This window comes from Lycium ferocissimum, chromosome 3 (assembly GCF_029784015.1).
Source record: "Lycium ferocissimum isolate CSIRO_LF1 chromosome 3, AGI_CSIRO_Lferr_CH_V1, whole genome shotgun sequence".
Taxonomy (NCBI): Eukaryota; Viridiplantae; Streptophyta; class Magnoliopsida; order Solanales; family Solanaceae; genus Lycium; species Lycium ferocissimum.
Window position 1 is genome coordinate 2733684 of NC_081344.1, and position 27990 is coordinate 2761673.

General features: G+C 36.3%; 2 protein-coding genes across 5 annotated transcripts; one reads left to right on the forward strand and one right to left on the reverse strand.

The window, feature by feature from the left end:
- Positions 1–833: 833 nt before the first annotated feature.
- Positions 834–4472, reverse strand: LOC132049253 (protein DETOXIFICATION 21-like). Of its 4 annotated transcripts, none has more exons than XM_059439985.1 (9): positions 4288–4472; positions 3460–3722; positions 2643–3184; positions 2244–2330; positions 1935–1991; positions 1624–1862; positions 1416–1534; positions 1140–1226; positions 834–1056 (listed from the first exon to the last, which is right to left on the reverse strand). In XM_059439985.1, the coding sequence occupies exons 2-9, from the start codon at positions 3718–3720 to the stop codon at positions 982–984; spliced, it is 1467 nt and encodes a 488-aa protein (XP_059295968.1). In that variant the 5' UTR covers positions 3721–3722; positions 4288–4472; the 3' UTR covers positions 834–981. The 4 variants fall into 4 exon arrangements, with proteins under 4 accessions (XP_059295968.1, XP_059295969.1, XP_059295971.1 ...); XM_059439986.1 differs by having other exon boundaries at positions 3460–3735; XM_059439988.1 differs by lacking the exon at positions 4288–4472 and adding an exon at positions 3850–4195.
- A 1726-nt stretch (positions 4473–6198) lies between these two features.
- Positions 6199–27983, forward strand: LOC132049252 (DNA-directed RNA polymerase I subunit 1). The gene is given in 21 exon segments (XM_059439983.1): positions 6199–6359; positions 7654–7823; positions 8503–8662; positions 8749–9063; positions 11672–11908; positions 12138–12317; positions 13062–13224; positions 14168–14358; positions 16225–16488; positions 19059–19147; positions 19233–19380; positions 19477–19695; positions 19811–20122; positions 20219–20357; positions 21027–21232; positions 22264–22466; positions 23317–23515; positions 24289–24587; positions 26009–26149; positions 26352–27096; positions 27394–27983. Coding segments are annotated over 21 exon segments (4920 nt in total). The 5' UTR covers positions 6199–6350; the 3' UTR covers positions 27925–27983.
- The last annotated feature ends 7 nt before the right edge of the window (positions 27984–27990 follow it).

The following is a 27990-nucleotide window of genomic DNA, read 5'->3' on the forward strand; positions in this document are numbered from 1 at the left end:
CACAAATTTTATGGGATGGGCAGCTTTTATCTATGTTATTCTACTGAATAAATGTTCTAAATAAGGGTGGTCGACAAGGGGAGTTGAAAATGTACACTTTATTTATTGCTGCGTCTAAGAATTTAGTGTCATGGTATATGATAAGAATTTAGTAGGCATTTGGCCATAGAAATCAAAAACTTTTTTTGGAATTTTAGAGTTGGAATTGTGTTTGACCATAGTTTTTAAAATAATATTTTTTTCATTGAAATGTACTTGTTTGGTTTGTGCAAAACTTTTTTCAAGTTTTTCAAGTATATTTGAAATTTTTATGGCCAAACACTAATTTTTTTAAAAAGTGAAAAGAATTTCCGGAAAAAAGTGAATCATTTTCATGGCCAAACAGGTTAGTCATAGCCAATAGAGTACATGTTTTATTTCCACGTGTGGTCACTAAATTTTATTAATAGCAAAAGTATAGAACGATCTTGTCATATTAAGTTAACTAAGCTTTGTGTAAATTGCCCGAAAATATAAATGATTGGACACCTAATTTCAGTCGCCAGGTTATACAGGTCACGTCAGTGCTTTGCTTACCCTGTAAACTTTAATATCCTCTTCAATCGGCAAACTTTTATTTCAACAAAGTGAAAAAAATAATAGATTATTTGGTATTTACTTTTGATACTAATTCAAACTGTCTCTTTGTCTTGGGCTTTCTCCACTACCTTTCCACTCGCAGGAGGCAAGGGGAATCCATTCCTGATAATGTGCTGCTAACAAGGCTTACCTATTCTCCCAATGCAACTTGGCATGTCAAACAAGGTAACAAGTCTAATGGAAGGTTCAAACTCGAAGGGAATGCACGAGCATGGGCTTAATAGTGAACGCCACAAGTTCATCTCAATTTTTTTGTTCCCGTCCACTTTTTTATATGTTCATAGTACAGATTTTAATCCAATGAAATTACATGATCAATAAAGCAGAGGAAATTCTTCGACTTCAAGCAGATTGTGAATCAGCATTGGGTTCAGCTTCTACAAGCCATCTCTTTACTCTCTGTTGAGCAATTATAACCTGTATGGGTGAGAATTTTTTTGATTATTTCTGTTCCAGGACAATAAATCCAAAGCTTAATATAAACTAAAGATGATATATACCTGTTTATCCCAATCAGTTTTCAAAGTAATTATAAGTAGAACAATTGTCTGGACCAGTGTACCAAAAATCATTCCAACCCAAACACCCTAAGACATTTTCAAAAAGGAGGAAACTGTTAACAAAAAGAAAGATAGACTTTTTTCTATGTTGCTTGGAACTTTCACAATGTTGACGGCTTTTGGAGGATCCGATACCGGTGGAGCCTCATTTTTGGAGAGCCCGAGCAACATAGTTTTTTTCTATAGAGAAAGAAGAAAAGAAATGGGAGAACTTACTTTAACTTGCAGTTTGAAAACATAATCTAGCACAACTCCAACTGGAATGCCTACTAAGTAGTAGCAGCCAATGTTGACATAGGCTACAATACTCTGCCATCCGGCACCAACAGCAACGCCTGGATCAACAAAATCTTGAAATTTATGCATGATTCTTGAAAATGTTTTTTTAGTAAAATCAGCATTTGAATCAGAGAAATGTACTCACCAGAAAGAACTGGTTGAACACTGTTCATGAGTATGGAAAATGCTAGTAGAGGAGACAATTGTTCGACTTCTTTAGCCACGTCTTGGTTGTCCGTGAATAAGTAAGCCAGGCGTCCGCGCAAGAACAGAAAGAACAGAAACAGAATGAATCCAATGACAAACGATGTTGTCGCTGTATTCAAGATTGAAAAGCTTGCTGCTTTCGCGCTTCCTCTTCCCAGCTCGTTTGACACTCGTACACTAATAAAGAACAGCCTATAAAGAAGAATTTAAAGATAACTTAAAGAGGACTAAGAACTATAATTATATTACCATGCTGCAGCTAAGAAACCAAGAGATATCATCATTTCCCAACCGTTGATGTTAAGGCTGCAAAAAAGAGGCAAAAACTTGATTAATAGGTGATTGAAGTTACCACTAAAAAACAGGAATTAGCGACGAATAAATTCTGTGACTAAACAGCAAAATTCATCGCTAATCCTATTTAGCCACAGATTATCAAAAGATTTGGTTAGCTACGAACGAAGTTCATAACTAATTTGAGTTGTTTTTTTGTTTGTTTGTTGTGCTAGCATGTACAAAAGGTCTAAATGAAATGAGAAAGGAGTACAATAAGCTTACCATATAGAAAGAGCATCAATCTGAACCATAGCATTTTTCAAGTTTCCTGTAAGTAGAACTAGTATACTGCTGTACCAGAATTCAAGGCTGCCAAAAGAAACTCAAAATATTCAAACTTTTAAGGTTAAGAGATGCGATATTTTGTGACATGACACTCCCTATATACAGTCAGACCTCTCTATAACAACTATTCTCTATAACAGCCATTCTCTATAACAATATTTCATTATAATGACCAAATTTTCTTGGAACTGATTTTTTATGTTATGTTATATGACATGTTCTCTATAACAGCATTTCGCTATATTAGCCAAAAAAATATCGGAGTAAACGACGCTGTTATAGAGAGGTTTGACTGTACTAGGCTCATATGATGAGTTTCTACTTAATGAGTCTCACCATAGCATGGCACCAGAAGACAAAGAAAGCTTGATTACAGGCCCAAGATCCTTGAATGCCAAACATGTAAAACCTTTCCAAGTTTCTTTGCATCCTCCACACGTTACAAACATTAACTGACCAACATTAGGAAGCCAGTACGCCAAAATTGTAGATATCATGGCACCGGTAATTCCGAATTTAAACTTCATGGTTAAAAGCCAGGAGAGGAAAATATGGATCGCCAAGGTACAAGCTGCCAAGTATGTAATAATCTTGTTCTTACTTTGTGCTTGTAAGAACATTTGGCATGTATATGATGCAGCGAAGGAATAAGTCACCGGTATTAACCATAAAGAAATGATCCCGGCCTCTTTTGCTATCTCTTCTTTCTGGCCTAAAGCTTTTAGGATCGGCGTGGTGAAAATATAGAGTGGTAAAAGCAGGGTTGTTGTTACTGTCAAGACGATCCAAGATCTTTGAAGATAAATCCCGAGCATATGATATTGTTTAGCACCATAGGACTGTCCACATAAAGTTTCTAATCCACTTGCCATTCCCATCTGCAGGTACAAATTGTATCTAAAGTTCATCAGGCAACAAAGCATTATATAAGTCATGAGTATTGTTGAATAAGACAGGAATTAGCGACCGATAAATTCCGTAGCTAAACAGCAAAATCAATCGTTAATCCTATTTAGCGATGGATTAGCCACGGATTATCATAAAATTATGCTAGCAACGAGGGATTTAGCTATGGATTAGGAAGAAGTTCGCAGCCAATTTCAGTTATAGTGTTACATTTCATTTCTGGTTTAGAAATAAGTGAGACTAGTACCAGAATGCCATTGCCAAATCTGAGGAGGACAGTACTGACTAAAGCATAAGCAGCAAGCTCATTAGATCCAATATGACCAACAAATGAATGGCTAATAACAGTTACTCCAAACGTCGAAAATTTTGTAAACATGGCAGGACCAGCGATCACCCACATTTTCTTCGTCTCGTTCCATAATTTGTCCTTGAAATTCACTTCTTCATCACCCTCCTCCGCATCTTGTACTTCACACAACAATTTCTCACTGATATCAGCTTCCATTTCTGCATAAATATTCTATTGCAAAAAATTAGTCCATAAATTAAATATCCAATCTTGCACACTCAAATACAAAATGGAGTAACTTTTAAATGAACAAAGTGAAGAAATATCAATAAATCTGCCAAATACCAGTAAGTATGTCCTGCTAGTATCCTCTGCCTTTGACAATGTAAATTGTAAGGAATGCAATTGGATTGTGAAATTCAAATCCTTTCAAATATGATTAATAAAAAGTTTGAAACTTTATATGTTAGATATTTGAGATTTGCCAAGAATGAATCTCACATTAATCATATGAGATTCAACTTCTGGTGAAATTGACATGCAATTAGACTACTTTGCACAACAGCACAATGAATAAAGACTAAAGAAATGGACAGTAGATAGAAAAAAACCATAGACTTCTGTTCTTTATTTATTTATTCGGACAAAAAAAGGGAAAAATTTACTCAGACATTTGCAAATTGCTGCAACATCATATGCCATCAACACACACAAAAAAGGAAATACTATTTCAGGAAAGTGAGAGAGGAAAAAAAAAAAAAGAAGAGAAATTTCTGGACTTACAGTACTGAGAGAAACTGAACTTTTGGAGAACAGATTATAACTCAAGAAACAAGAAGACTGATTAGGAAGCAAAATTACTGGTAATCATTCTTGTTTCTGTTTGTCAAAGTTACTTACAGGAGAAGGAGGAGGTGAGCCAAGCTATAAAGTATAAACAAGCAGAGATAAGAAGAAAATTGCTTTACGTGCACAATATATATATTATATATATCTATATTAAAAGTACGTTGTTTATATGCATGAAAGTTGGCTTTTACTAAAGTAACAAAAGAAAATGGAAGTGGAAGTCATTAAACAGAAATTATTAAACTTTTTTTCTTCCCCGAAAAGTACTTTATGTATGGTCACCAAAAGGAATCAACTTGTGCGAGTGACTATCTTTCTGATTTCACCCAAAAAAAAAAAGGGAACTTTATTTCTTTTATTTATTCCTCCTTTGTTATTCCTTACTCCAAAAAACAGAAAAGCAAAACAAAAAGGAAAGAGAAAAAAAAATCAAATTGTTTATACTCCCTCAGTGCTAAAATAAGTGTCAACTTAGCAAAAATCACGTCCGTTAAGAAATCAATGAATACATTGATTTTTCTATCAAGTCTTAAATGACTTTTTGGTTAGATCCATTATGTGTTTCAAATATGAAGTCATCTTTGAAGCTTTACTAGGCGTTTGAACATGCGATTTGAAATCATGCTTTGAAACCATGAGATGAAATCAGCGTTTGGATATGCGATTTCATCTCATGGTTTCAAACCATATCCAAACGGCACCTTAGACAAATGTGTCATTAAGACACGTGCCATTATGGTATCTCGTACACATTTCGGGGATTAGCCAAGGGGAGAATCTATTTCTTTTGTACTTTCTAATAAATTACTTTGGACATAATTTTTATTAAGAAATCTATAAAGAAAGGGTGAGCGATATTACAAAAGTAGAAGACATATCACATACGTATCCAGTGTACTTTAATGTACAGTCGATCATCAAATTTTCAGAAGAGTGGATTATGTCTGTAGTTTCTTAAGTTAGAATGACCATTATGGTAATCCATGAAGTGAGTTAAATATGAGGTTTTAAATTCAAACTTCAGGGGAAACAAAATTACTAGGTATTTTCTTCTTATTTATCCAACATTAGTGAACAGAGTTACTAAGTATTTGTCTTTGGTGGGAGGTAACTATAATGGTACATGAATTAATCAAAACGGGAGGTGAAAGAATAATGTTATTGCTTAGCTGCTTTAATTTAAAATGATTTTTGTGTTGGGTTTTGGATCAGAATTTTATGTGGACCAATAATTAAAACCACATATTTAATTAAATGGCATTTAATTATGCCGTCAATGGAGGGACAATCTTAAGACTAAAAATAATGTTAGTGGCAAATTTGATCCAATAAGTGGAATGAGAGCATTTTTTATCAAATAGTCGGTGGAAAGAGGGATAAATTTGATCTAAGAATGTATAAGGTCAGGGTATTTTTGAGCTAGAAGGAATGTTTTTTCATTCAATAAGAGCATGACACGTGGCTTTTTAAAGTTGAAAATGAAGTTTTAATGAGTAAGGGGTAAATATAGCTAGTTTTAACCGGTAATGGGTAAATATAGTTCTAAAGTATGACTGTAGGGGTATATTTGTTGAAAAAGTATAACGAAGAACAAATATAACTTTTTTCCGATAGTAGAGGGGCAAATATGACCTTTTCCAGAATTTTATTTAAATTTTCATGGCTAAACGCTGATTTTTAAAGTGAAATTTTTTTTCGAAAAAAGGTGAATAATTTATTACCGAGCAAAACCTGGAAAATTCAAACAAAATTTGAGAAAAAAGAAGAAAAGAAAAAGAAAAAGGAGAAGATAATTTTTTTATTATTTATTAAAGCGGCAAAAGAATAATAACAGTGCTGTTTGCGACTTGTTACTAAACCCTGTCTTGTCTTAAACCCATTTCTTCAAAACCTTCTCCACAGCCTCCAAACAAAAACTTTCCGCCTCAAAATATACACTTTGCCCAAGCTGGAATTTGAAGCTTTGAGATTTAATTTTTTCCAACTGGAACTTGAAGATGGCTCAGGTAATCTCTTTCTATTTTTGTATGCTTCAGTTTATTTTCGCTTTTTTTGTTGTTATTAATGTCCAATATCACTTCCAAAAACCTGATATATAGGCTTGTTGATGCCCCTATTCTCTCTATAGCTTGATTACCCTAATTTGAACCCGTTTTCTCGTATTATTATTTTTCTTCCGGTGGAACTAATGGTATGTTTATGTTTTTCTCCTTTTTTTTTTCCTCTCCATATCTGCTAACAGATACTTCCTCCGTTCACTTTTACTTGTCCGCTTTGGGCTTTCCACACTGTTTAAGAAATAATAAATGAAGTGCATAATTTACCAATGTACCCATATTAATTGGTGCTTATTTTTATTGGATTTGAAAAATGATTTGAAGTGAGTGATTAATACCAAGGGTAAAACAGAAAAAAATAAATTGACTTTTCTTGATATGCTAGAAGTGACAAGTAAAAGTGAAAATCTATTTTTGGAATAGTGGACATGTAAAAGTGAACGGAGGGAGTGTATTACTAAAAGCCAAAACACCTGTACTTTTTGGGTTTTAACATTAGAGCACAAATTTTAGTGAATTTGATTATGATGTTGTGTATGCTTCCATATGTTAGCTTTATGTGGATGCTCCATGGCGGTAATTTTTTACGCTTAGGGCTCATTTGGTTGAGTGTATAAGAATAGTACTGAATAGGGTGTATTAGTAATGCTAACTTTACTAGTTTAAATAAAAGAGAGGGTGTATTAGTAATGCTGAGAGTATTAATGCTGGTGCTTTTCTTTGAGCCGAGGGTCTATCAGAAACAGCCTCTCTATCTTCCATGGTAGGGGTAAGGTCACTCTATCCTCCCTAGAACCCAATCTGTGGGATTACCCTGGGTATGTTGTTCTTGTTATTGTTGAGATTAGTAAAGCTGGGATAGTTATGCTGAGATTATTTCTTATCCTCTGTTTGGTTTGGTGTATTAAGGGCAGTTTTGTCTTTAACCATGCTTATCCATGTATTAATAACCCTTGTATTGCTAATATCATGGTTTGCTATGTATTAGAATAGTACTGAATAGGGTGTATACATAGGTTTAAAAACACTACCAAACAAGGGATTAATAATACCAAAGCTAGTACATGTATTATTTTATCTAATACATCCTACTAAACGACCCGTTAATGTCCCACTAATTTCTGAAATGCAAATAGGGTGATAATATCTGTTAACAGTGGCTGCTTTGTCTGGAAAATACTTTTGGGCTACATGTGTTTTGGATGTATTGTTATGTAACAAAAAAGGTTGCTGCTTATTATAGGGTGCATCAGAGGCCGTTGAGGCGGTTCACTTCAGTTTCATGACAGATGAAGAAGTTCGTAGGCACAGTGTTGTGAAAGTCACAAACCCTAATTTGCTTGATACAATAGGGCAGCCAGTGCCTAGTGGGCTGTATGATCCGGCAATGGGTCCCCTTGATGATAATTCCGCGTAAGTTTTTTTAAATGTACATGCATGCTTTGGACTAGTCAAGTACTACTGATTAGATGAAAGAATTACAGCCTCTTGTTATCTTTAATCATAAACTAGTATACCTTTTGAATAAGTAAATTGATGTATATATTGAATGTATACTTCAAAGATTATAATAGATTCTCACATTATAATCCCATTATAAATTGTTCACAAACCAAACGACCCATAGTAATATATTTTTAATTTACTATTTCTTTCATGAGGTCGGAATTGATTAGAGTGTCTTATATGCCCAGTGTCTATTTATACAAGTATGTATGATCCTCTTGCCATCATAATTTGAGTAAGTATTTTTCTTAATATGGAAACCGAAACTTGACAGGGAGGTGTAAGCTCTGCTACGTCCCACACTATGCTGGAGTGTAGGTGTAATTATTTGAATTTGATATTTATTCAACTGGTAGTCTTTTGCTTAAGTTAATATGTTTGTGAAATATATTTTGGGAAATATATAGACACGTGACTGTAGGTATAGTTCGTTTTACCCTATTTTAATATTGAAAATCAATTGCGTATTTGCAGCACAATGACTTCATTTTTTTTTTTTGGGTAGTCACTACAATTTGTTCTCCTTCTGTTGGATATTCTTTTTTTATGTCTTTGCGCTGATTTCTCTATATAACAACCTGTTCAGATGTAAATCATGTGGCCAACGTTCATTTCACTGCCCTGGTCACTGTGGTCATATTGAACTTGTTTCGCCAGTCTACAATCCCTTGCTTTTCAATATGTTGCACAATCTTCTGCAAAGAACATGCTTTTATTGCTTCCATTTTAGGGCATCCAGAGCAGAGGTAAGTCTTTTTAATTCTTTTCCTAGCAGTTGTATAACCATATATTCTTTTCCGTTCTAATACTCTACATTTCTTTTCTGAGTTAGGTTGAAAAGTGTGTTTCTGAATTAGAGTTAATTGCAAAAGGTGATGTTATTGGGGCCAAAACGATGGGCGTCCTTTCACCTGATTACTTTACTGATCAGGAGGAAAGTGAAGGGAGCCATATGTCATGTACAATGGATGATTTGAATATGCAAGATCATTCTGAGTACAACAAGAGGCCATCTTGGGACAATTTCCAGTTTACTGAAGCTATGGCAGTTATCGATAGAATTCTCAAGACGAAAACTGAGAAATGTAGCAACTGCAAAGCAAAAAATCCAAAGATCAACAAACCTAGTTTTGGACGGTTCCATATGGTATGTCTTTCTTTTGATCACATTGGTGTCTTCAATGCGTTGTTTAGGTTCCCTTTAAAAAAGATGCATTGTTCAGATTTTTGGATGTCATGTTGTATTGCCCTTCTGATATTACCGAATGAATATTGATTCTGTTATGTAGATGTTTTTTTGTCCTAAGCTTGATATATCATTCTCTAAAAAATAGCTTGGCATATTTGTTAATTGAAGTGTGTGGCCATCTCATCTAAAAGTTTAAGCTGTTAGGAGAGCATACTTTTATTTACTTAATTATGTCTTCAACATGTCACGTCACGTGTGGGCCTGATTTTTTTTTTTTTTTGATGGGTCAAGTATGTGAAATTCTTTTGATATGGATGGCGGTGAGATTCGAACCTAGGAATCTAGGACCTTTGCCTGCTCTCTCTCTTTTTTTTTTTTTGGACAATGGTAACATTCTATATATTAACAGGTGTACTATACCGAAATGTATAGTCCCCCAACTTAGAGAATTACAAAGTATGTAATACTTCTTCCTATGTTGCTTCGTTACAGATTGTCTAAAACATCAAAAATATCTTCTATTTGTACTAAGCATTCCTGTTTACACCAAAAAATAGAAAAGAGCTAGGCAATTCATCTTCAACTTCTGAATGTTGCACTGTTTGCCCTCAAAACACCTCTGGTTTCTCTCTTTCGATATAGTCCACCAAATACATGTTGGCTGCTGGGACAACCCAGGTTGAAGTGTGTGACCATCTTATCTAAAAGTTTAAATGTTTAATTGAGATCTCAAAAAAAATTAAAAGCTTTTAATTAACATGGTCACACGTTTCAATGAACATAATATCAGAGCCATAACCATCGATACCTATTTTGTTTCTCAATGTTGGGTCCTCGTGTTAAGTTAGTTACTCTCTAGCTATCCAATCCTGGCATGCCGGGGAGCCTCGTGGGTGGTGTCTTAAGTTCCACATTGCTTGTGGAATGAGTTGCAATCTCCTTATGTGGTCTCGGACAATCCTCCTCATGAGCTACTTGGACAAGGTCCATTCTTAACATGGTATCAGAGACAGACCCATTCTTATTCTTAGTTTATCCAATGTTTGGACCCTATTTTATGTTGTCCAGTCTCCATACTTCCAGTTCTAGGCGGCGGTAAGTGTTCCATATTGGTGGAGGAAATGGGTACGTTGTCTCCTTGTATTGTCTTGGGCAATCTTCATCTCATGAGCTAGCTTTTGAGTTGAGTTAGGCTCAAGATCCCTCTCTTCACAATATCATTTTATTGCCAATTGTACTTTAAAACAAATCAGGCACTTGAGATTATATTTGGGAATTTGTAGCTATTCACGGTTCTACAAAAGAATAACAGTTCCTTTTTTCCCCTTTGCAATGATTGTTTCTGCATAGTGCATCCTTCTATCAGTACTAGTATCTAGTAACTCCCACTAAAGTTAAAGCATATGGAAAAAAACTCCTAGTTTTTGACTGGTTTGGGATTCAAACTCTGGTCTCCCATGGTCTGGTTGACTGTTAGACCACACTTTTTTCCTTCCTCTTCAAGCAAAAATGTAGTAGATCAATACAATATGTCTCACCTCTTCAATCCAGCATTTCCTAATACCATCTCTCACCCCTTCAAACAAGACATTCCTTAGGTCAATACCATTTACCCACCTCTTTGCCTAGGGAGAAACCAGTTGAGGATATAAGTAGTTCCATAAAAGCTTAGTTCATGTATACTTGGTTGTTAAGTTTGAGAGCATGACTGACCTTTTCAAAAAAAAGGTTTGAGAGCATGACCTGTGAGATGTTAATCTAATTGTTGAAGGAGGCATTATTCAAACCCAACACAGTTTAGCCTTAAGTTGAAATAGGAATCCTCTTTCCCTCGTATGAGCTATCACAAACTCACATTTATTAAGTAACCTCCTTCCCAGCCGGCCACCAAAAGCACAAAAAAGGTGTGGTCAATAGTTAAAGAACCAAATGGCTTAACAACTGCCTTCTTCTCTGTCTGTTTTGCATAATCTATATCTATAAGTGTTGCTTTAGCCGTCCTGCATGTTTTCATGATTGTGGCTTCCTGTATCCATGTTCAACTTAAAATTCTCTATTTTGATAAGCTTTTGTTGTTTAAATGTTTCATTGTGGCTATTTGATTTTTGCTGCTAAATACTAGGTAAGCTATCAATTCTTTTTCCAGCTTCACTGGTACTTTTTATTTTTTTTATTTTAAACTTCCGAAGCACTATGCCCCATCCTGTTTAAATTCTGGAATTCTGGTTGAGCATGAGTGCACATGTTTGTGCTTTTGTATATCCGCCCCTATTTTAAATTTGTCTCACTGTGGATCTTTCAGAATGGAAGGTACTCTTGATTGGGTTGTCTGCCTTAGTTATAGGTCTATCATATGAATATATTTTTAGAATTACCTGATTTCAGCATGATGTTGATTTTTCTGTTGATTTCTCAAGTTTGCCGGTTAGTAGATTTGATGTTTGATATCTTTTGTGAAATGTTTTATTGAATCAAATGACAACACTCCTTCTACAGGCATAGAGATTACCTCGTAGTTATGAAGTATTAAACTGCTGTTTTCTGCTCAATTGAATTCTTTTTGTAGGATATCTCAAGTGAGCGAATTAGGGAGAATTATATGAACAGTGGCCAGACGTTCAATCTGCATTACACTGGTGGAAGTGAGGAAAATCCTTCCCCTGAGGTGGTAAATGCCACCGAGCCATTAGGGGAAGCTGATGGATTAGAAAATTCCAAGTCACGTGGGAGGCAAGGGGTTGCGCAGTCTGATATGATTGAGCAACAGAGAAACTCATTTTCAGTAGCAAATTTACCATCTCAGGTATGGCTTCCACCGTGAGCAATAAGCTTGTAGTTGTAGCTTACATGTATTTTAGCTGTTCCTCGAATCCGGCTGTCTACATTTACTTTCCCAGACCCCACTTTGTGAGATTTCACTGCGTATGTTGTTGTTGTCGTCTTTTGCAAGATTATTCTGATGATAATAATATCTTAGCTGCTATATAAATTTGTAGTTCTGTTTAGCAATCTTTTTAGGTTGTAATTGACAGGTCAGAAATATTATAGAGCATTTATGGGAAAACGAAGCTCCTCTTTGCACATTCTTCTGTGATATTCAGAGTCAGCACCGTAATACACCTTGCAAGGTGGCTGGGCCCTCTATGTTCTTTTTGGATTCCATTCTTGTACCACCAATCAAGTTCCGCCCTCCAGCCAAAGGGGGTGACTCTGTAAGCATTTTGAACACCATTTCAAATTTTCTTAAATTTGTAATTATGCTTTTCTCTTGTCAGTCTGGCACCAAGAACCATGTAATGCAACATCTGTTCTTCAAACTTGTTGTAATAGTTCCTTATTAAAAATTGTGTATAATAGTGCAATTGCTCTCGCATAGATTTAATGTTATAATTGCAGGACAATAATGAACATACACTATTAGAGCTTTTGACTGGTAAAGCTTTTTGGGAGGTTGTGTGGCATCCACTTTTGCCAGTTGCCCATAGTATGTCTACCTATTTGGTTGATATTGCTATATCACGCACGGATTCTAAAAAAGTATTTCACATTAGGTCTTTATCTCATAGTTATGTGAATCTCTCCTCTATCTTTATCCTGTACTTGAACAGCAGAAATGAAATTAATAATTCAGAGCTTTGAATATTGGTTTTCTGTCTTTTCTGATACTTTTGGTGGATATTATAGCTTTGTCTTTACCTATGGACATAGTATGTCTTGGTTCAAGTACACAAAATAAAGGGAACATAGAAATAACACATGAGGGGCAACCATGTCCATCGTTAAGTTACAAAATAACTTTGTTATACTAAATATGAAGAAAAGAAGTTTGTGTTACATTTAAAACCACAGGGGGCAGAGGCCTTTTACAAAACAACCTCAGGGGAGGTTTGTGAAATTTTCTCATCCTATCTTTATATCCCTTGTTTACTTACATTTAAGTTTTGATGTCTCTTCAGGTTATGGAACATCCACATACTGTTCTTCTTGGCAAGGTCGTTCAGTCAAATATAGCATTGGGAAATGCTCATATCAACCAGGCTGGAAGGTCTAAGATCATTAGCCGCTTGATGGATCTTCAACAATCTGTAAATGTGCTGTTTGATAGCAAATCAGCTGCTGGTGAGTATTCCTCTCTTTTGTGTTGCCTATGCTGCTTTTAAACATTTTTATTGTAAGCAGTCACTTAAAGCAATGAAACGTGCGAAGCGAGGGGTCATCACCTCATGGGACTTTGCGCTTCAGAAAAGTGCGCGCTTCAGAAACGGCGCGCAAAGTGGTCACAATGGGAAATGATCTATTCTTTGAATCTCAACTTTGAGGAAGTGGATTGCTATAGACATTATTGTATACGAGATATGGAAAAATTAGTTATTTTAATTGGAATTGATTAGTGTAGTACTAAATTCATGTATTTATGATACTTTTCTATTTTCTGTAAGTTGCACCTTCACTTTTAAGAAGCGTGTGCCTAAGTTCTCGCTTTTCGCTTCAAGCTCCACGGACGATGTCGTTTTTTTGAGCTTTTTTCTTTTAAAAATCTGCTTCTAAAAGTATTTGAGTGGGGTTGCTTCCTGCTAAGTGTACTTTGTATAACCTTTGGGATGTAGTATTATGTGTGACTTGATCCTAGGACTTCCGCCTGCCGCCTGAATATTATGTTGACTTATGTGACAATTTCGCCTAACATTTTAATGCTTAGAGAGGGCACATTTTTGTTTTTAGGTCTTCAACCATCCAAATAGGAATGTTAAAACTTGGTTGCAGCTAAGAATCTCCATTTTCTGAATTTTTAGTTGGTTTATTTTTCTGTAGACTTGCACGTATGTGACGTGGCATTTGATCTTTAAAGAAAGCAAGGTCTGCATATGTTCCTTGAAACAGCATCTAATTTTCTATCCAGTATTGTCTGCGTGATGGTGTTTATTTGCTATTGCTGCTTAGTTGTAGTTTCATCTTCTATTGCTGAATTTGGCAATTGGGGCAATTAAATCTACTCTGTTCTGGTGGTCCGACTGCAATCGTTTTTGGGCTGATGAGCAGTATCTTCTATATCAAATGGCAGGTCCGGGTCAAAAAGATGTTGGTTCGGGCATATGTCAATTGTTGGAAAAGAAAGAAGGTATCTTCCGGCAGAAAATGATGGGGAAGAGAGTCAATTTTGCCTGCCGATCAGTTATATCTCCAGATCCTTATTTGGCTGTCAATGAAATTGGAATCCCACCATATTTTGCTTTAAGGCTAACCTACCCTGAGGTATTTTACTTATTTTGGAATAGCTATGCTGTTTCTATTGTTCTTTACCTATTGAGAAAATTAAATAGAACAAGAAATACACGTTTCAACTTTTATGCTCAGACCATAATAGATAGATTTTACATTCTTCGATTCAGCATATATTAGTCTCTATTATTTTACCATTTTGTCCAGATATATCAATATTCACTAGTCTTATAAGTACTATATGCATGCATAATTTTTCTCTGTTACTTTACTGATGATCCCCCTCTCCTCTTCCTGGTGCTGCTTTTTTTTTATTTTTCGGTTTCCCCTGGGTTGTGGTTTTTTTTTTTTTTTGGGGGGGGGGGGGGGGGGGGGGTGGGGGTGGGGGGACAGAATATCAGAAACTCAAGCCTACTACTCTAAGAATTGAGGTTTTGTTTGTTATTTCTCCGGCGAAATCTCTACTTCTAATTGTATGGGCTTATTATTGCTCTACTTGTTTGTAGTCAGAGCTTTTCCTGGACGGAGTTTATTTTTGCTTCTAAAATCACATATATATGAACTTACTACCGTTGTTAGAGTTTAATGTGGTTACTAGTCCATTTAGATGCTCAATCCATCATGTGCGCAAAGTTTCTACCAGAGCGATTAGCACTTCTCACATGAACCCGTTGCCAACTGTGGAATGTTGGCTAAAATTGTCAGGGAAGATACTTTCATCTTATGCGAACCGGAATATGTAGAAATTTTCAATTTGTAGCTCCGATGCTTCCGTATATGGGTGTGCTCTCATCACTGTCTCCTGACCTCCCCACGACTTTTTTTTAATCTCTTTTTTTTTTTTTTTTTTTGTGCTTTGGTATTTTTTTCCTGTTACTTGCATTTCTCACCGTATTCTGCGAAAATTCTGAATTATCTTCTATCTTCTATATTATTGTACTCAGGTACTTAAGTAAAATATATTCAAATTCCTTTTCTTGAAGGTCTTGACTAAAAGCACAGAAAATTTTACCTAGTCGGCTTGCATATCCTTCAATCCCACACAAAGCTTTTTGAAACTCTCACTCAAGTGGCTCATAGGAGGTTAAAGGCAACTGGTGTTGTTTCCCTTGAACAATTGGAAAGCAACTAAAGATAAAACTGGGGGCAGTGTCGGATCCTGTACCAATGAGATTCTCTTGTCAAACAGTTCTGAATCTATCAAGTTATTCTGGCCATCCTTGATTAAGTGCCCTAGTTAAAAAACAATGCACTTGTAACGATGGGTCTCAAGCATGCGTTATTAACTTAATTTGGAAGGACTATGATGACGTATACAAGGGTCATGCTTGCTTTTTTTTTTTTTTTTGGTTGGGGTTGGGGGGGGGGGTTGGGGATACTAAGTCTTGTTATTTAAAACTCTGGCCCGCAATTGAAGCACCTGTAACATGTACTTCTGGTGGAAGGGAAGGGTTGATAACAACTGAGTGGTAGCTTCCACCTGTTAATCTTTGTAGAGAATAATGTCGGCGAAGCTTCATATTCCGAGACTCTGGAAATGTTGTCTTTGCTCAAATATGTGCAAGATTCATCTAAGCTGCTGAGATGGATCAAATTTTTCTGGTGTCTAGGATTATATAGGATTCCTTATTTGATTTACATCGGTTGCATAATGAACCGGTTAGAGCAAATATATCCCCTTTCCCTGTATTGTTCAATAGCCATGTTTGTTCATGGAGTTCAATTTGGCTAATATTAATTACTTGAAATGATGAGAAGATGAAGATCAAAAAATGTCGAAAGAGGAAAAGAGAAGAAAAGTATTTTTAACATCTTAATTTGTATATGCGAGCTGAATGCTTAACTTTTAGCACTATCCATATTTGCTCGTTCTGTGCTAATATCTCATTCTTTTATCAGAGGGTGACTCCTTGGAATACTGTTAAAATGAGAGATGCTATCATCAATGGGCCTGAAAACCATCCTGGGGCTGTATCTTTTGCTGATAGAATATCTACTGTGAAACTACCATCAAGCAAAAAGATGCGTACAGCAATATCTAGAAAATTGCCTTCTTCGAGGGGGGCGGTGACTCAATCTGGGAGAAACGATGAATATGAATTTGAAGGCAAAGTTGTTTATCGGCACTTACAAGATGGGGATATTGTTCTCGTGAATCGACAGGTATGGCTTTTTGCTTCAGTCTGCAGAGCTAGTTGTATGCAGTATTTCATGCTTCCTTCTAGGGGTGTAATTGCTGTTCTCAAATTAACAAAAGAACCTGCTGTTTAACAGATTAATCATTGGCAACTACGATGCTATGTAATTAAGCAAAAAGAAGTTCTAATGGATATTCCACTGTAGCTTTTGCTATGTATAAGACTATAACATGGATCACACAAGGATATCAAATCTGATTTAGATAAGTATGTTATTGGCTGGGGTTAGATGCTATAGAACAATGTCAGTAGTTCATCTTGTTAAATATAATGGTATATAAGTTTTTTGTGTTTATTCGAAGCACAAGAGAAGCAAAATTAAAACAAATGTATAGTCCTTCCCTTTGTTCTTCTTGGTTTACATTAACTTTTTTGCTCTTTTGTTCATTTCCCGCTTCACTTTGCTGTCTTAGTCAGTTGTTCTTGTCTTGGGAATCCATTTAGTTGGAGTAATCTATCCCCTGTAAATGATGTTATCCCATTTCTAGATTTCATTATCTCTCTATGTTTGGCTTGACAGCCAATCCTTTTGGTTAGCTCCATGCCCTGGATAATGTAGTTTTTGTAATGGAGCTAACCCATCTTCTTCTATACTATTTTGCATCTTCTTGATGCCAGTTATATCACACCTTGCTTCATCAAAAAGAAAGCCTGACAGTGCTAATACAAAAAATTATCCAATTTATCCATTTCCTCCCAAAACCCAGATCCTCCAGGACTTCAACATGAACCCCCAATTTACATGATCATATGCTTTTCCATTGTTGTAGTTTACATAAAATTCTAGGTGTCTCTCCCCTTATTCTGGTATCCACTCATTCATTGGCAATCAACGAGGCATCCATTATTTATCTCTCTTTGAGCCGGGGGTCTATCGGAAACAGCCTCCCTACTCATAAACGTTGAGGTAAGGTCTGCATACGCTCCACGCTCCCCTAATCCCACCTGGTGGGATTGTACTGGGCATGTTGTTGTTGTTGTTGAGGCATCCATTATTTGTCCCCTTTTATAAGGCTATTTGATGTTTGTCCACCACCAATTTGAGTTTCTCGGTCAAATACTTTAGAACAATCTTGTACGCATTCTATAGGTATGAAATCCCTCAACTCTTTAGCTCCATTTTTTTCAGGAATCAAAGCCACGTATGTCTCATTAAAGCTTTTCTCAAAGTAGTGCTGTGTATGAAAATTATCCATAGTCTTCATGATGTCCTCCTTCAAGAAATGCCGATATGAATGAAAGAATCCCGTTGAGTAACCACTTCTAGCACTTTCTGTTTTTATTTTTATTTTGTATGATATTGGTTTTAGATGAGTTTGAGTAGAGCGACATGATAGGTTAGGATTAATATAGCCGAGGCCAACCTGTATGGGATAGTCTTCATGATGTCCTCCTTCAAGAAATCCCGACATGAATGAAAGAAGCCCGTCGAGTAACCACTTCCAATATTTTTTGTTTTTATTTTTATTTTGTATGATATTGGTTTGAGATGAGCTTAAATGGAGCGACATGATAAGTTAGGATTCATATAGCCGAGCCCAACCTGTATGGGGTTGAGGCACAGTTGTTCCCGTATCTCATAGATGGATTAACAAATGAGGATTTCTATTCTTGGTGGAGTGATAAGAAAACCAGTTCCTGACACATAACCAAGTTGATACGGGCTGTTTTTATCCGGAATTCTTACCCAGGTGTAAGAAAACTGTTGGTTTGTGCAGCTTGAACACGGTGTCGCTCCAGTTGGCCTTTTACTGGATTGATCAGTATGAATTGCTTCTAGAACTGAACATTAAGGGAGTTTCTTTTTCATTGCCGTCAGAAGTTTCTTTGGATTTTCTAGCTTCCTTGTTTTTCAGCTAAGCAATTCTTTTCTTTTCTGTATGTGTTCAACATGAGAAACCTCTCATTGCCCTCATAGTAGCAGTACTGTAGCATTTGCAATAGAATATTAATGCAGTAGACTACCACATTTGGTCTCATCAATGAGGAAAATCAAAATAACTTGCCTACAAAAGGTTGCATTAGTTGTCATGGCCTTGGGGTAGGTACTATGGAAAGCTGTTCTCGGCCTCCTAGAAGCTCCACTTAAATTGCTTGGACTATTTGCAAGATATTCTGAATACTTGGGTTCCTGTTTGGATCTCACATATCCGACGCAGTGGCATATGACTTGGGTCCAATTATGTTGATGTGGTGACCAGCGTTGAAAACTTTTGCGCGCTAAAATGAGCTGGTTCTGGTTTTGTACATAAAGGTTCTTTTCTTTGTTGCTTCACTTGATAAACAAAGTAGTCACGACAGTGATTGATGGAATGTTACCCATGACTGCGTTGGGTCGACCTTGTGCGGGCTAGATTGAGCTGTTCTGGTTTTTGGTACATAATCGTTTGGTTCGTCTCTTTGTTGCTTCACTTGCAAAGACAAAATATTCAAGAAAGTGATCATTGGAATGTGTATCCATAACTGCTTTGTCTTGCCTTGGTACTTGTTTTTTCATAGCTGCACAATGGTCTAACTGGAAAAAACTGATGGCAGCCTACTCTTCACAAGCCCAGTATAATGGCTCACGTTGTCCGTGTATTGAAAGGAGAGAAAACTCTTCGCATGCACTATGCTAATTGCAGGTTGGAATTCTCTATTTGTTTTTCCATGTAATGTAATGGTACAAAATTTCCTTTCCAGGACTAATCTGCTTTTGTATTGCTTCAGTACCTATAATGCTGATTTTGACGGTGATGAAATGAATGTCCACTTTCCACAAGATGAAATTTCTCGTGCTGAAGCATATAACATCGTAAATGCTAATGAACAGTACATTGTTCCTACTAAGGGAGATACAGTTAGAGGCCTGATTCAGGTTTGAGTCACAAAACCAACTTTTTGTGATTCATTCTTGTTATGTGTTTATTCTATGTTTCTCCTAATAATTCTTTGACTTGTTCATCTTCTCCAGGATCACATTGTAGGTGCAGCGCTTCTTACCATGAAGAATACTTTTTTGACCTTTCATGAGTTCAACCAGCTTCTGTATGGATCTGGTGTGTTTGCCTCTGGGCCTGGTCCAGCTTCTGGAAGTCATTCAAATAAAGTTTCTGTAGTAGATTCTGAAGGTATTGTGCAGAATATCTTGCCTGCTGTGTGGAAACCAAAGCCTCTTTGGACAGGGAAGCAGGTGAAGACCAATCAAGCTCATTATGCACTCATTTCGAGGCCTTGGATATAATGTTAAGAGTAATCATAAAGGTCAACTTCGTCGAGAACTGATCATTTAAGCTTTGTACTTGTAGGTCATCACTGCATTACTAAATCATCTGACAAATGGTTGTGCACCTTGTACCGTGAAAAACAAAGGGAAAATTCCGTATGCATATTTCCTGAGCCAGAGTCGCCTAGTTGAATATCAGTCAAGAGGAGAAGAAGAAGATAGAACTGCTGAAAATAATTTCTTAATTTGGAAAAATGAGCTTGTGCGTGGTGTAATTGACAAGGCTCAATTTGGAAAGTTTGGTTTAGTTCACACAATTCAGGAGCTTTATGGATCCAACAAAGCAGGCATTTTACTTTCTGCTCTGAGTCGATTATTTACTATTTTCTTGCAGGTTCGCTGTGCTGTTTTAGTTATTTCTTTTCCTGGCACGTTTGTTAATCCTGTCTGCTTGGTGAAATCTTTCTTCTAAATTTACTCTTCTCTTTAGCTGCATGGCTTCACTTGTGGTGTTGATGATCTTGTCATCCTACCACATTACGATATTCGGAGGAAGGAGGAACTTGAAGGAGAGGATGTTGGAGAAGACGCTCATTGTGATTTTGTGAAGTTCAAGCCTGGAGAAATAGGTGAGTATGTCATGAAGCTCTTTGAGGTTGTAAGTATTATTCTATCTTTCATTAAGCTAAGGATTTGTGAGGCAACTGACGGAAAAATATTGCCCTACTTTATCATAGCTATGCATGGCTATCTTTGTAACAGTTTCATATTCTTTTGTATTACGTATATACACTTTCAGTTATGTGCATATGCTACTAAGGGTTACCAGTCCAAACTGCTGTAACAATTTTTTATCATTCCTTCTCTTTGAGAAAATGATCGCTGTCAGCTCAAACAATTCTCTCTCTATACACGCCTTACTAAGTAGCTTCCTTTAATGTGTGAGTTTGAGGCAATAGTTTGACTTTTCACTAACTGGATTAATTAGGGGCATTAGTCAGGAATTTGATAATGACATTAAAGTCGAAGTTACGTTGTGCTGTAGAAGCAAATATATATCAAGTCTGAAGGAAATGATTCCAATAGGTTCCAATGTATATGTCATGAGTTTGCAGGTGTTTCCCAAACTTATGTGCAGGGTGTCAACATCTCAGTATCAATGAAGAAAATTAATCATTTAAGTCTTATATGCTTCATATGAAGAGATATATAGTACCATGGTTCTGTAAAATTGCTTGCTATTGAATTTTTCTTGTCCTTATCAAGTGACTGTTGCATGTTGGAAATTTGGCTTGCAGGCCCTTTGGAGCTCCAACTAGAAATTGAGAAAGCAATAAGCAGTAACAAAGAAGCTGCCACAGCAGCCTTAGACATGAAGATGAAAAATAAATTGGCAAATAAAGGCTCACAATTTAATAAAGAGTTGCTGCTAAAAGGATTGCTGAAACCTTTCCCCAGAAACTGCATCGCCCTTATGACAATTACTGCGGCAAAGGGGAGCACGGTAAGTTGGTAAATTTTTGGAATCTTTCTGTTTAATTATGAGATATAGTTCACAACACTCGTAATTTAAGCGTGGTGCTATGTTACTCTCTCATCCTTATATCCTCAGGTTCTCTGTTAAAAGAAAAGGTCTGTATAAGTTTTCAAGTTACTTCAAGACATGCGGTTTGCTATGGCTAATCATAGATTATAAACCTTACAATATGTAGTTCCTTCTAAAAAATAAAATAAAATTCTACATTGTCTCTGTGAAACAGGGAGTACGAAGTTAATAAATTTTCTTTTGGCTACTATCATGTAATAGCTGCTTGTTCTGCTTAATCAGTCATGGTTTTCATTAAATGTCTCATAAACATGACTCCGTAATCTTGGAAGAAGCTTGCAGTTTCATTGCTGAGTTCCGTAATAGATTTAGGAGCTCATGTAAACAACTGCATGTTTGTGCCTGTTATGCCATTGAAAAGGTTATTAGGTCATATAAGAAATTGTCAATATCATTGAACTCAGAAGGAACTACCTTGCACAATTTAAATTTTGATAAAAATACTTTCAGAAATCTAATTATTCGTGATCTTCCTGATTGCTTTCCAGGGAAAATGTTAAAGAATACGTGGGTTTACAACTGGAATATTAATGATCCGCATAAGCTCTCTGATACAAAGAAAAAAGGTGCAGTTAATAAGAAAAGAGTCGCATGTTCGGCACAACCTAAAATTGTACCTGCAAACACTCCATTGAAGCTTAAATTAAATGGTTAAAGCTATCTTTTTAAATGTTTTTGTATTTCTTTAGCTTTCACGTGGGTTTTGATGCTATAGTCTGTTTTTCTACTAAATTTCTAGCACTGATGCTGTAGGATTGGTAGAGTTTGTTTTAGGATGTTCTGCATGATTTTGCACGACTTCTCGGTTGTTGACCAGTAAATTTTTGCTTCCATATCATTTTGCATACACTATTAGTTCAGCTCTAACATTACTATCATTATTATGTTATCTCTGTGCCGACTGATGGATTTCTGTATCTTTTCTTTAGGTTAATTTTCAACAAATTTCCTCTTATCTGGGCCAACAAGAGTTGGAAGGAAAACGGGTGCCACGAATGGTTTCTGGAAAGACTTTGCCCAGTTTTCCGCCATGGGATTGTGCTTCTAGGGCAGGAGGCTATGTCAGTGATCGTTTTCTTTCTGGACTTCGTCCCCAGGAGTACTATTTTCATTGCATGGCTGGTCGAGAAGGGTAAATATATGATTTTTCTCTCTCTTCGTTTTATCATTCTGACCGATTACTACTCATTTTGGTCAGGAAAAATGTAGCCATTTTGAGTTCAGGCTCTCATTTTAGAGGAGCGTATCCTAGGACATGTAATTTAAGAAAATGAAGCCAGGCCTTTTTGTATAGATGGCAAGGGGAGTCGGGATGAGGGCCCAAAATTCCTTTGCGTAAACAAGCCCACTAAAATCCAAAACGGCCTAGTGTTTTTCAAAAACCTTTTTAAGCCTTCTCTTTATGATTTATTCAAGTGCGCCTACTACTACTTCTACATCCTTTGGCTGTGGTATCTGCCAGATCTAACTTCCACCTTCTGGTTGTTACAAGTTGATCTATAGTCCTTCAGTTTTTTTCTCTGGATTTGGGTTTTCTGTATGCTACATCTTTTGCCATCCTTGGGGGTTTTTGCATTTCAGACCGGAGGTGCAACTTTGTTCTACTGGTTGATTAGGAGACCGTTTGGCTTAGCTTACCCCAACTTATTTTTTTGGGCTTATAATTTGTTTTCAGCTTATAAGCTGCTTTTTTTAAGCCCATCCAGACAGGCTCTAGATTATTTTAGATTGAAACACCTTAAATGTTTTGTTGAAGCATGAATAAGCTAGCTATTGAATGGTGACTTGACTTCTTACTGAGTAACACCCATAGTTTAGACATCTTTGTTCCATTCTCTTTCCGCTGCTGAGGAAATGGTTTGAGACTACCTATATTTCTTTAGTTAGTGTTTGTGAATCACCATTATCATGTATTTCATCAATCACTGTTCTGTTGGTCAAATTTGCATGTACTTGCCTGACTGTTGGCTCCTTGTTTACAGATTAGTTGATACTGCTGTCAAAACATCTCGCAGTGGATATCTGCAAAGGTGCTTGATAAAAAACCTGGAATCTCTTAAAGTCTGTTATGATTATACTGTCCGTGACGCAGATGGTTCAATTATCCAATTTTATTATGGAGAAGATGGTGTTGATGTACATCGAACAAGTTTTCTCAAAAACTTCAAAGCACTGAAAAATGTAAGAACTGGATTTCGAATTCCTTTCTACAGTTAAATAAATGTGTTGCTGATTGTGTAAATATTGCCATACAGATAATCTTATTTTTTTTCCCATCCTGCTAATAGGTTGTTAACTTGATTAGAGATGTATCTTACTTTGATTTTCTGTATTGTGTTGATGAAAAGATTCATGTCAAAAGCTATGTATTATACATCATTTACTAAAAGTCAAATTTGTTATAGTATCTTGTAATTATGAATTTTATCGCTTTTCTCAAGTTAGAACTTTACTTTATGCAACGGTGGAGTTTACGTATGGAACTGAAAGAAAATCTAAACTACATTAAGGAATAAGGAGGACTTATTTCAGTTACTTCCTTTATTGAAAAAAGTTGGATACTGTGGATGTTAACATTTACTAAGTTTTTAAAAGCGTAAATATGATTACCAAAGATATTGAGTAAATTGTACATTTGGATCAAGAAAGGATCAATACAAACTAATGCGAGTCATTCTAGCTTAAAAAATGTTGAGAGGAATTGGGTATTTAGCATATAATAGGTGAAGTTGGTCATTGGTTATTTAAGGAAATGATATAGAATTTAATACTGTGTTTATTATACCATAATATCCTTAATATCCGTGTTATTAATGAACTGATTGCTTGGTATTTTTCATTTTTGATATTTTTGTCATTAAATTAGTTAATGTTCATAAAGGATTCTTGTTATACATGTATATATTGTGTATCCTCCGTGTCTTGAGTCATTTTATCCATTTATTGATGTTTAGAATCAAGAGACCATTTGCCAAAAGTTGCGTCATGGACAGAAGCTCAACTCCTATATTGAGAAGTTGCCTGATGGCCTGGAAGAAAAAGTGAAGGACTTCTGGGAAAAAAAAGCAAAAAAGTTAGAGAAGAAATCAGAAAAGCAAGTGAAAAAGGAAGAGATATTGAAGCAACTGAAAGAGGAGGAGGTGGACTTTCTAGAATTGGTGGGACAAAAATACTTCTCAAGTCTGGCAGATTCAGGAGAACCAGTTGGTGTCCTTGCTGGTCAGTCAGTAGGTGAACCTTCAACCCAAATGACGTAAGATAGTATACTGTCTCTTTTCTTCTCTTAGTAGGTTATTTACTTTGTTGTTTTAAGTACTTTCGGACCACATTGATATGGAAATGCGATTGATATCTCCTAATGAAAATGCTAATCTATGATGCAAAGAAAATGAAATTAAGGTCTTTAAATCAAATGACATGTTACTGTAACAATCATTGCTTGAATTTCAGGCATTTTGCTCCCATATTGTCTTGTAGCAAACTGTCTGTGAATTAAGTTACTACTATGGTTGTACTTCCAACTACGATTTACTGAGATATGAAAGCCGGTGTGGTTGGATCATCAAACACTCCCTTTCTCAGCGCACAGACACACAAAAGAAAATAAAAGTAATGAGATGCAGAGGAGGGAAACCAGCTAGCAGCCTTATAAACCACCAGGCACCAGTACAAATTTGTATGTTACTCGTAGGATGTAATGCATATGAACTTGAAAAATGATATTTGGATTTAAATAAGGCAGTACAATTTGCTGGATTTAATCTGTTGGTTTTAAAAGCTACAGGATTAATATAGTAAGTGAATAACTTGTTTTTACTGCTCCATTAGACAACCATATAGCTGGAGGAAGGTATATGGAAAATAATTATATGGGTATTTAGTAGGTCACTGCCACAAATCTCGTTTTCTTAATCCTTATTTTTCCTGAATGTCCAACTTGTCTAGCCGCTTAATTGTTCTCTTGCTGCATGTTAATACCTTGCGTGCTCGCACGATGAGAAACAATAAGGCTGTGTGTCTATGGCTGTGCTTTATTCTTACTAATAAGGGAAGACGAATGTGCCCGTTCTCTTGTTGGTTTGGATCACTGACCACACTGCAGGTCCAATATTTAACTTTCTCCCGTCTATGCCAGTTGAATTGATCCATTTCAGATAGACTTGCTTGAATTATTGTGGCTTTCTATGATCCACAGGCAGTCTAATATTAAAATGGTTGTCATGATTGAGGATCTGGTACGTCATTATTGTATGTCATTATTGATGAAATCCAGATTTTCTTTAGTTACAGAGTTTCATATTGCTGTCTATGAAGTCTGTCTTGAAGCTTGGTTGTTCAACTTCTTGAAAATTCCACCGACCCCTCCTAATTCTTTCGCTTACTTGCCAATTACTGTCACAGTACAAGTTTGTCCGAAAGTACTGATGTTGTGAATGAATTCTGGTGAAAGTTTAGTTAAAATTGATATCAAAAGGCAACGTGAGACGGAAATAAAAGATATTGAATGCGAGTCATAAAATGAGCCTTCTCAGATATTGTCCTTACATCTATCTCCAGGAATTCGTTGATAACGAACTTGTTGGAACATGTGTTTTGCCTAAATATTGAAGTTCAGGCTAGAGTTTTCAGATACACATAATGTTTTGAATTCCACTCATTTTGTTCTCATTTCAGTCTTAACACTTTTCATCTTGCGGGCCGTGGAGAAATGAATGTCACTCTTGGAATTCCACGTCTTCAGGAGATTCTGATGACTGCCTCTGATGCTATTAAGACTCCCATCATGACGTGCCCCTTCCTCGGCTGGAAATCAAAGTTAGTTGAATTCTCCAACGATCTCTTCGTTGTTTCGAGATGGTTTCCAATTTCCATTTGAATGAGCTAACGGGTCTTTAGTCCACATTGACAATATAATGACTTACTGCCTTTTCTCATTGATAATGATTTTATGTCGTCTTTCTTATCGACATTTTCTTGAAATCTGTTGCAAATTCTAAAAGATTCAAATGATCTTCAGGGATGATGCCCAGTCTCTTTTGGCAAAAGTGAAGAAGATTACTGTTGCAGATATGATTGAGAGTATGGAGGTTAATCTTTTGCCGCTATCAATCTACAACCATCAAGTTTCTCAACTTTACAAGCTCACAGTGAAGCTCAAAAAGCACGATTTTGTGTCATCAGAAGATTGCGAGTATACCCTGAAATATGTCTTCTTAAGAGAGTTGGAGGATGCAATAGAAAGTCATTTGGCCTTGCTCTCTAAAATAAATGGCATACAGAACTTCAAGACAAGCTCGGAATCAGAGGCTTCAAATGAAACTGAAGAAAATGCTTCTAGCGCCAGACATGAAGAAGAGATGCTGGATGATGATGACGAAGGCGATGACGAAAGAACTGAAGATCTTAGTTCAGACGCGCAAAAACGGAAACAGCAAACCACCGATGAGATGGATTATGATGATGCTTCTGAAGATGAAGCTAGTGAAGCTGAGACCACTGCTGAAGTTGAAGATGAGAAAAGTGTCCAAACGCAGGAGATTGGAAATAGGGATGAAGAGGAAATTGGAGACCATGGCAATGAAGAGGACATATCAGGTACCAAAACAAGTAAATCAAACACCAAAACAACTGTCAAACAGAAGAAAAAGAAAGAAAGACGTAGCAGAAAGGATTCAGACAGGTCTGTCTTTGTTGATGTGGAGGGACAGCATTTTGAGGTCCACTTTAGACTCGTCAACGAACCTCATATCTTGTTAGCTCAGGTAATCTTCTATCATTTTTTTCCAGAAATTACCTAAAGAAAATCATTGAGTTACCCTTCTTTTATGTTCTTACATTCTTTTCTTTAATCCACACTTGATTGAGCACTTTATCATGCACTACCCACCATGTAATTATCCTTCAGCTAGCTTATGTTGAGTAGACTCATCAGTTGATCAATTAGAACTTTTTTTCTGTCCGATCTCTATGCATCACTGGGCAAATTGTTGGTCTTGAAAATTCTTTGGTCCATGATGCTCTTCGTTTACTAAATGTTCTACTTGGTGCTGCCCTGGCAGGTTTCCCAGAGGACTGCAAAGAAAGTGTATGTTAAGAACTCTGGTAAAATCGACCAATGCAGAATGGTCAAGTATGAAGTAACTGAAAATACGGTGATGTGGGATGAAAAACAAACAAAGAAACAAAGCCAAGAAACAAACTAAAAAGAATAGATTTTGGTACCTTTTGGGAAAAAGCCAAGAACTATGTTGAATTGGACCTATGAAGCTGCCCGGGCATCAATCATACGAGAGGTCAAGACTGTTTTCGGAATATATGGAGTTGAGATAGATTTTCGACATTTGAGTCTAATAGCCGACTACATGACCCATACGGGTGGATACCAGCCAATGAGCAGACATGGAAGCATTTCCGAGTCTCTGTCACCGTTCCTTAAGATGTCGTTTGAGACGGCTTCTAAATTCATAGTCGAAGCAGCTGCTCATGGTTTAACTGACTACTTGGAGACACCATCTTCCAGAATTTGCTTAGGTTTACCAGTGAAGATGGGTACTGGTTGTTTTGACATAATGCAGAAGCTAGACATTTGATGTATAAGCATATGGTGATTATTGTTTTCTGGGTGTCCAATATAATTCTTTTTTGGTGATTTTTTG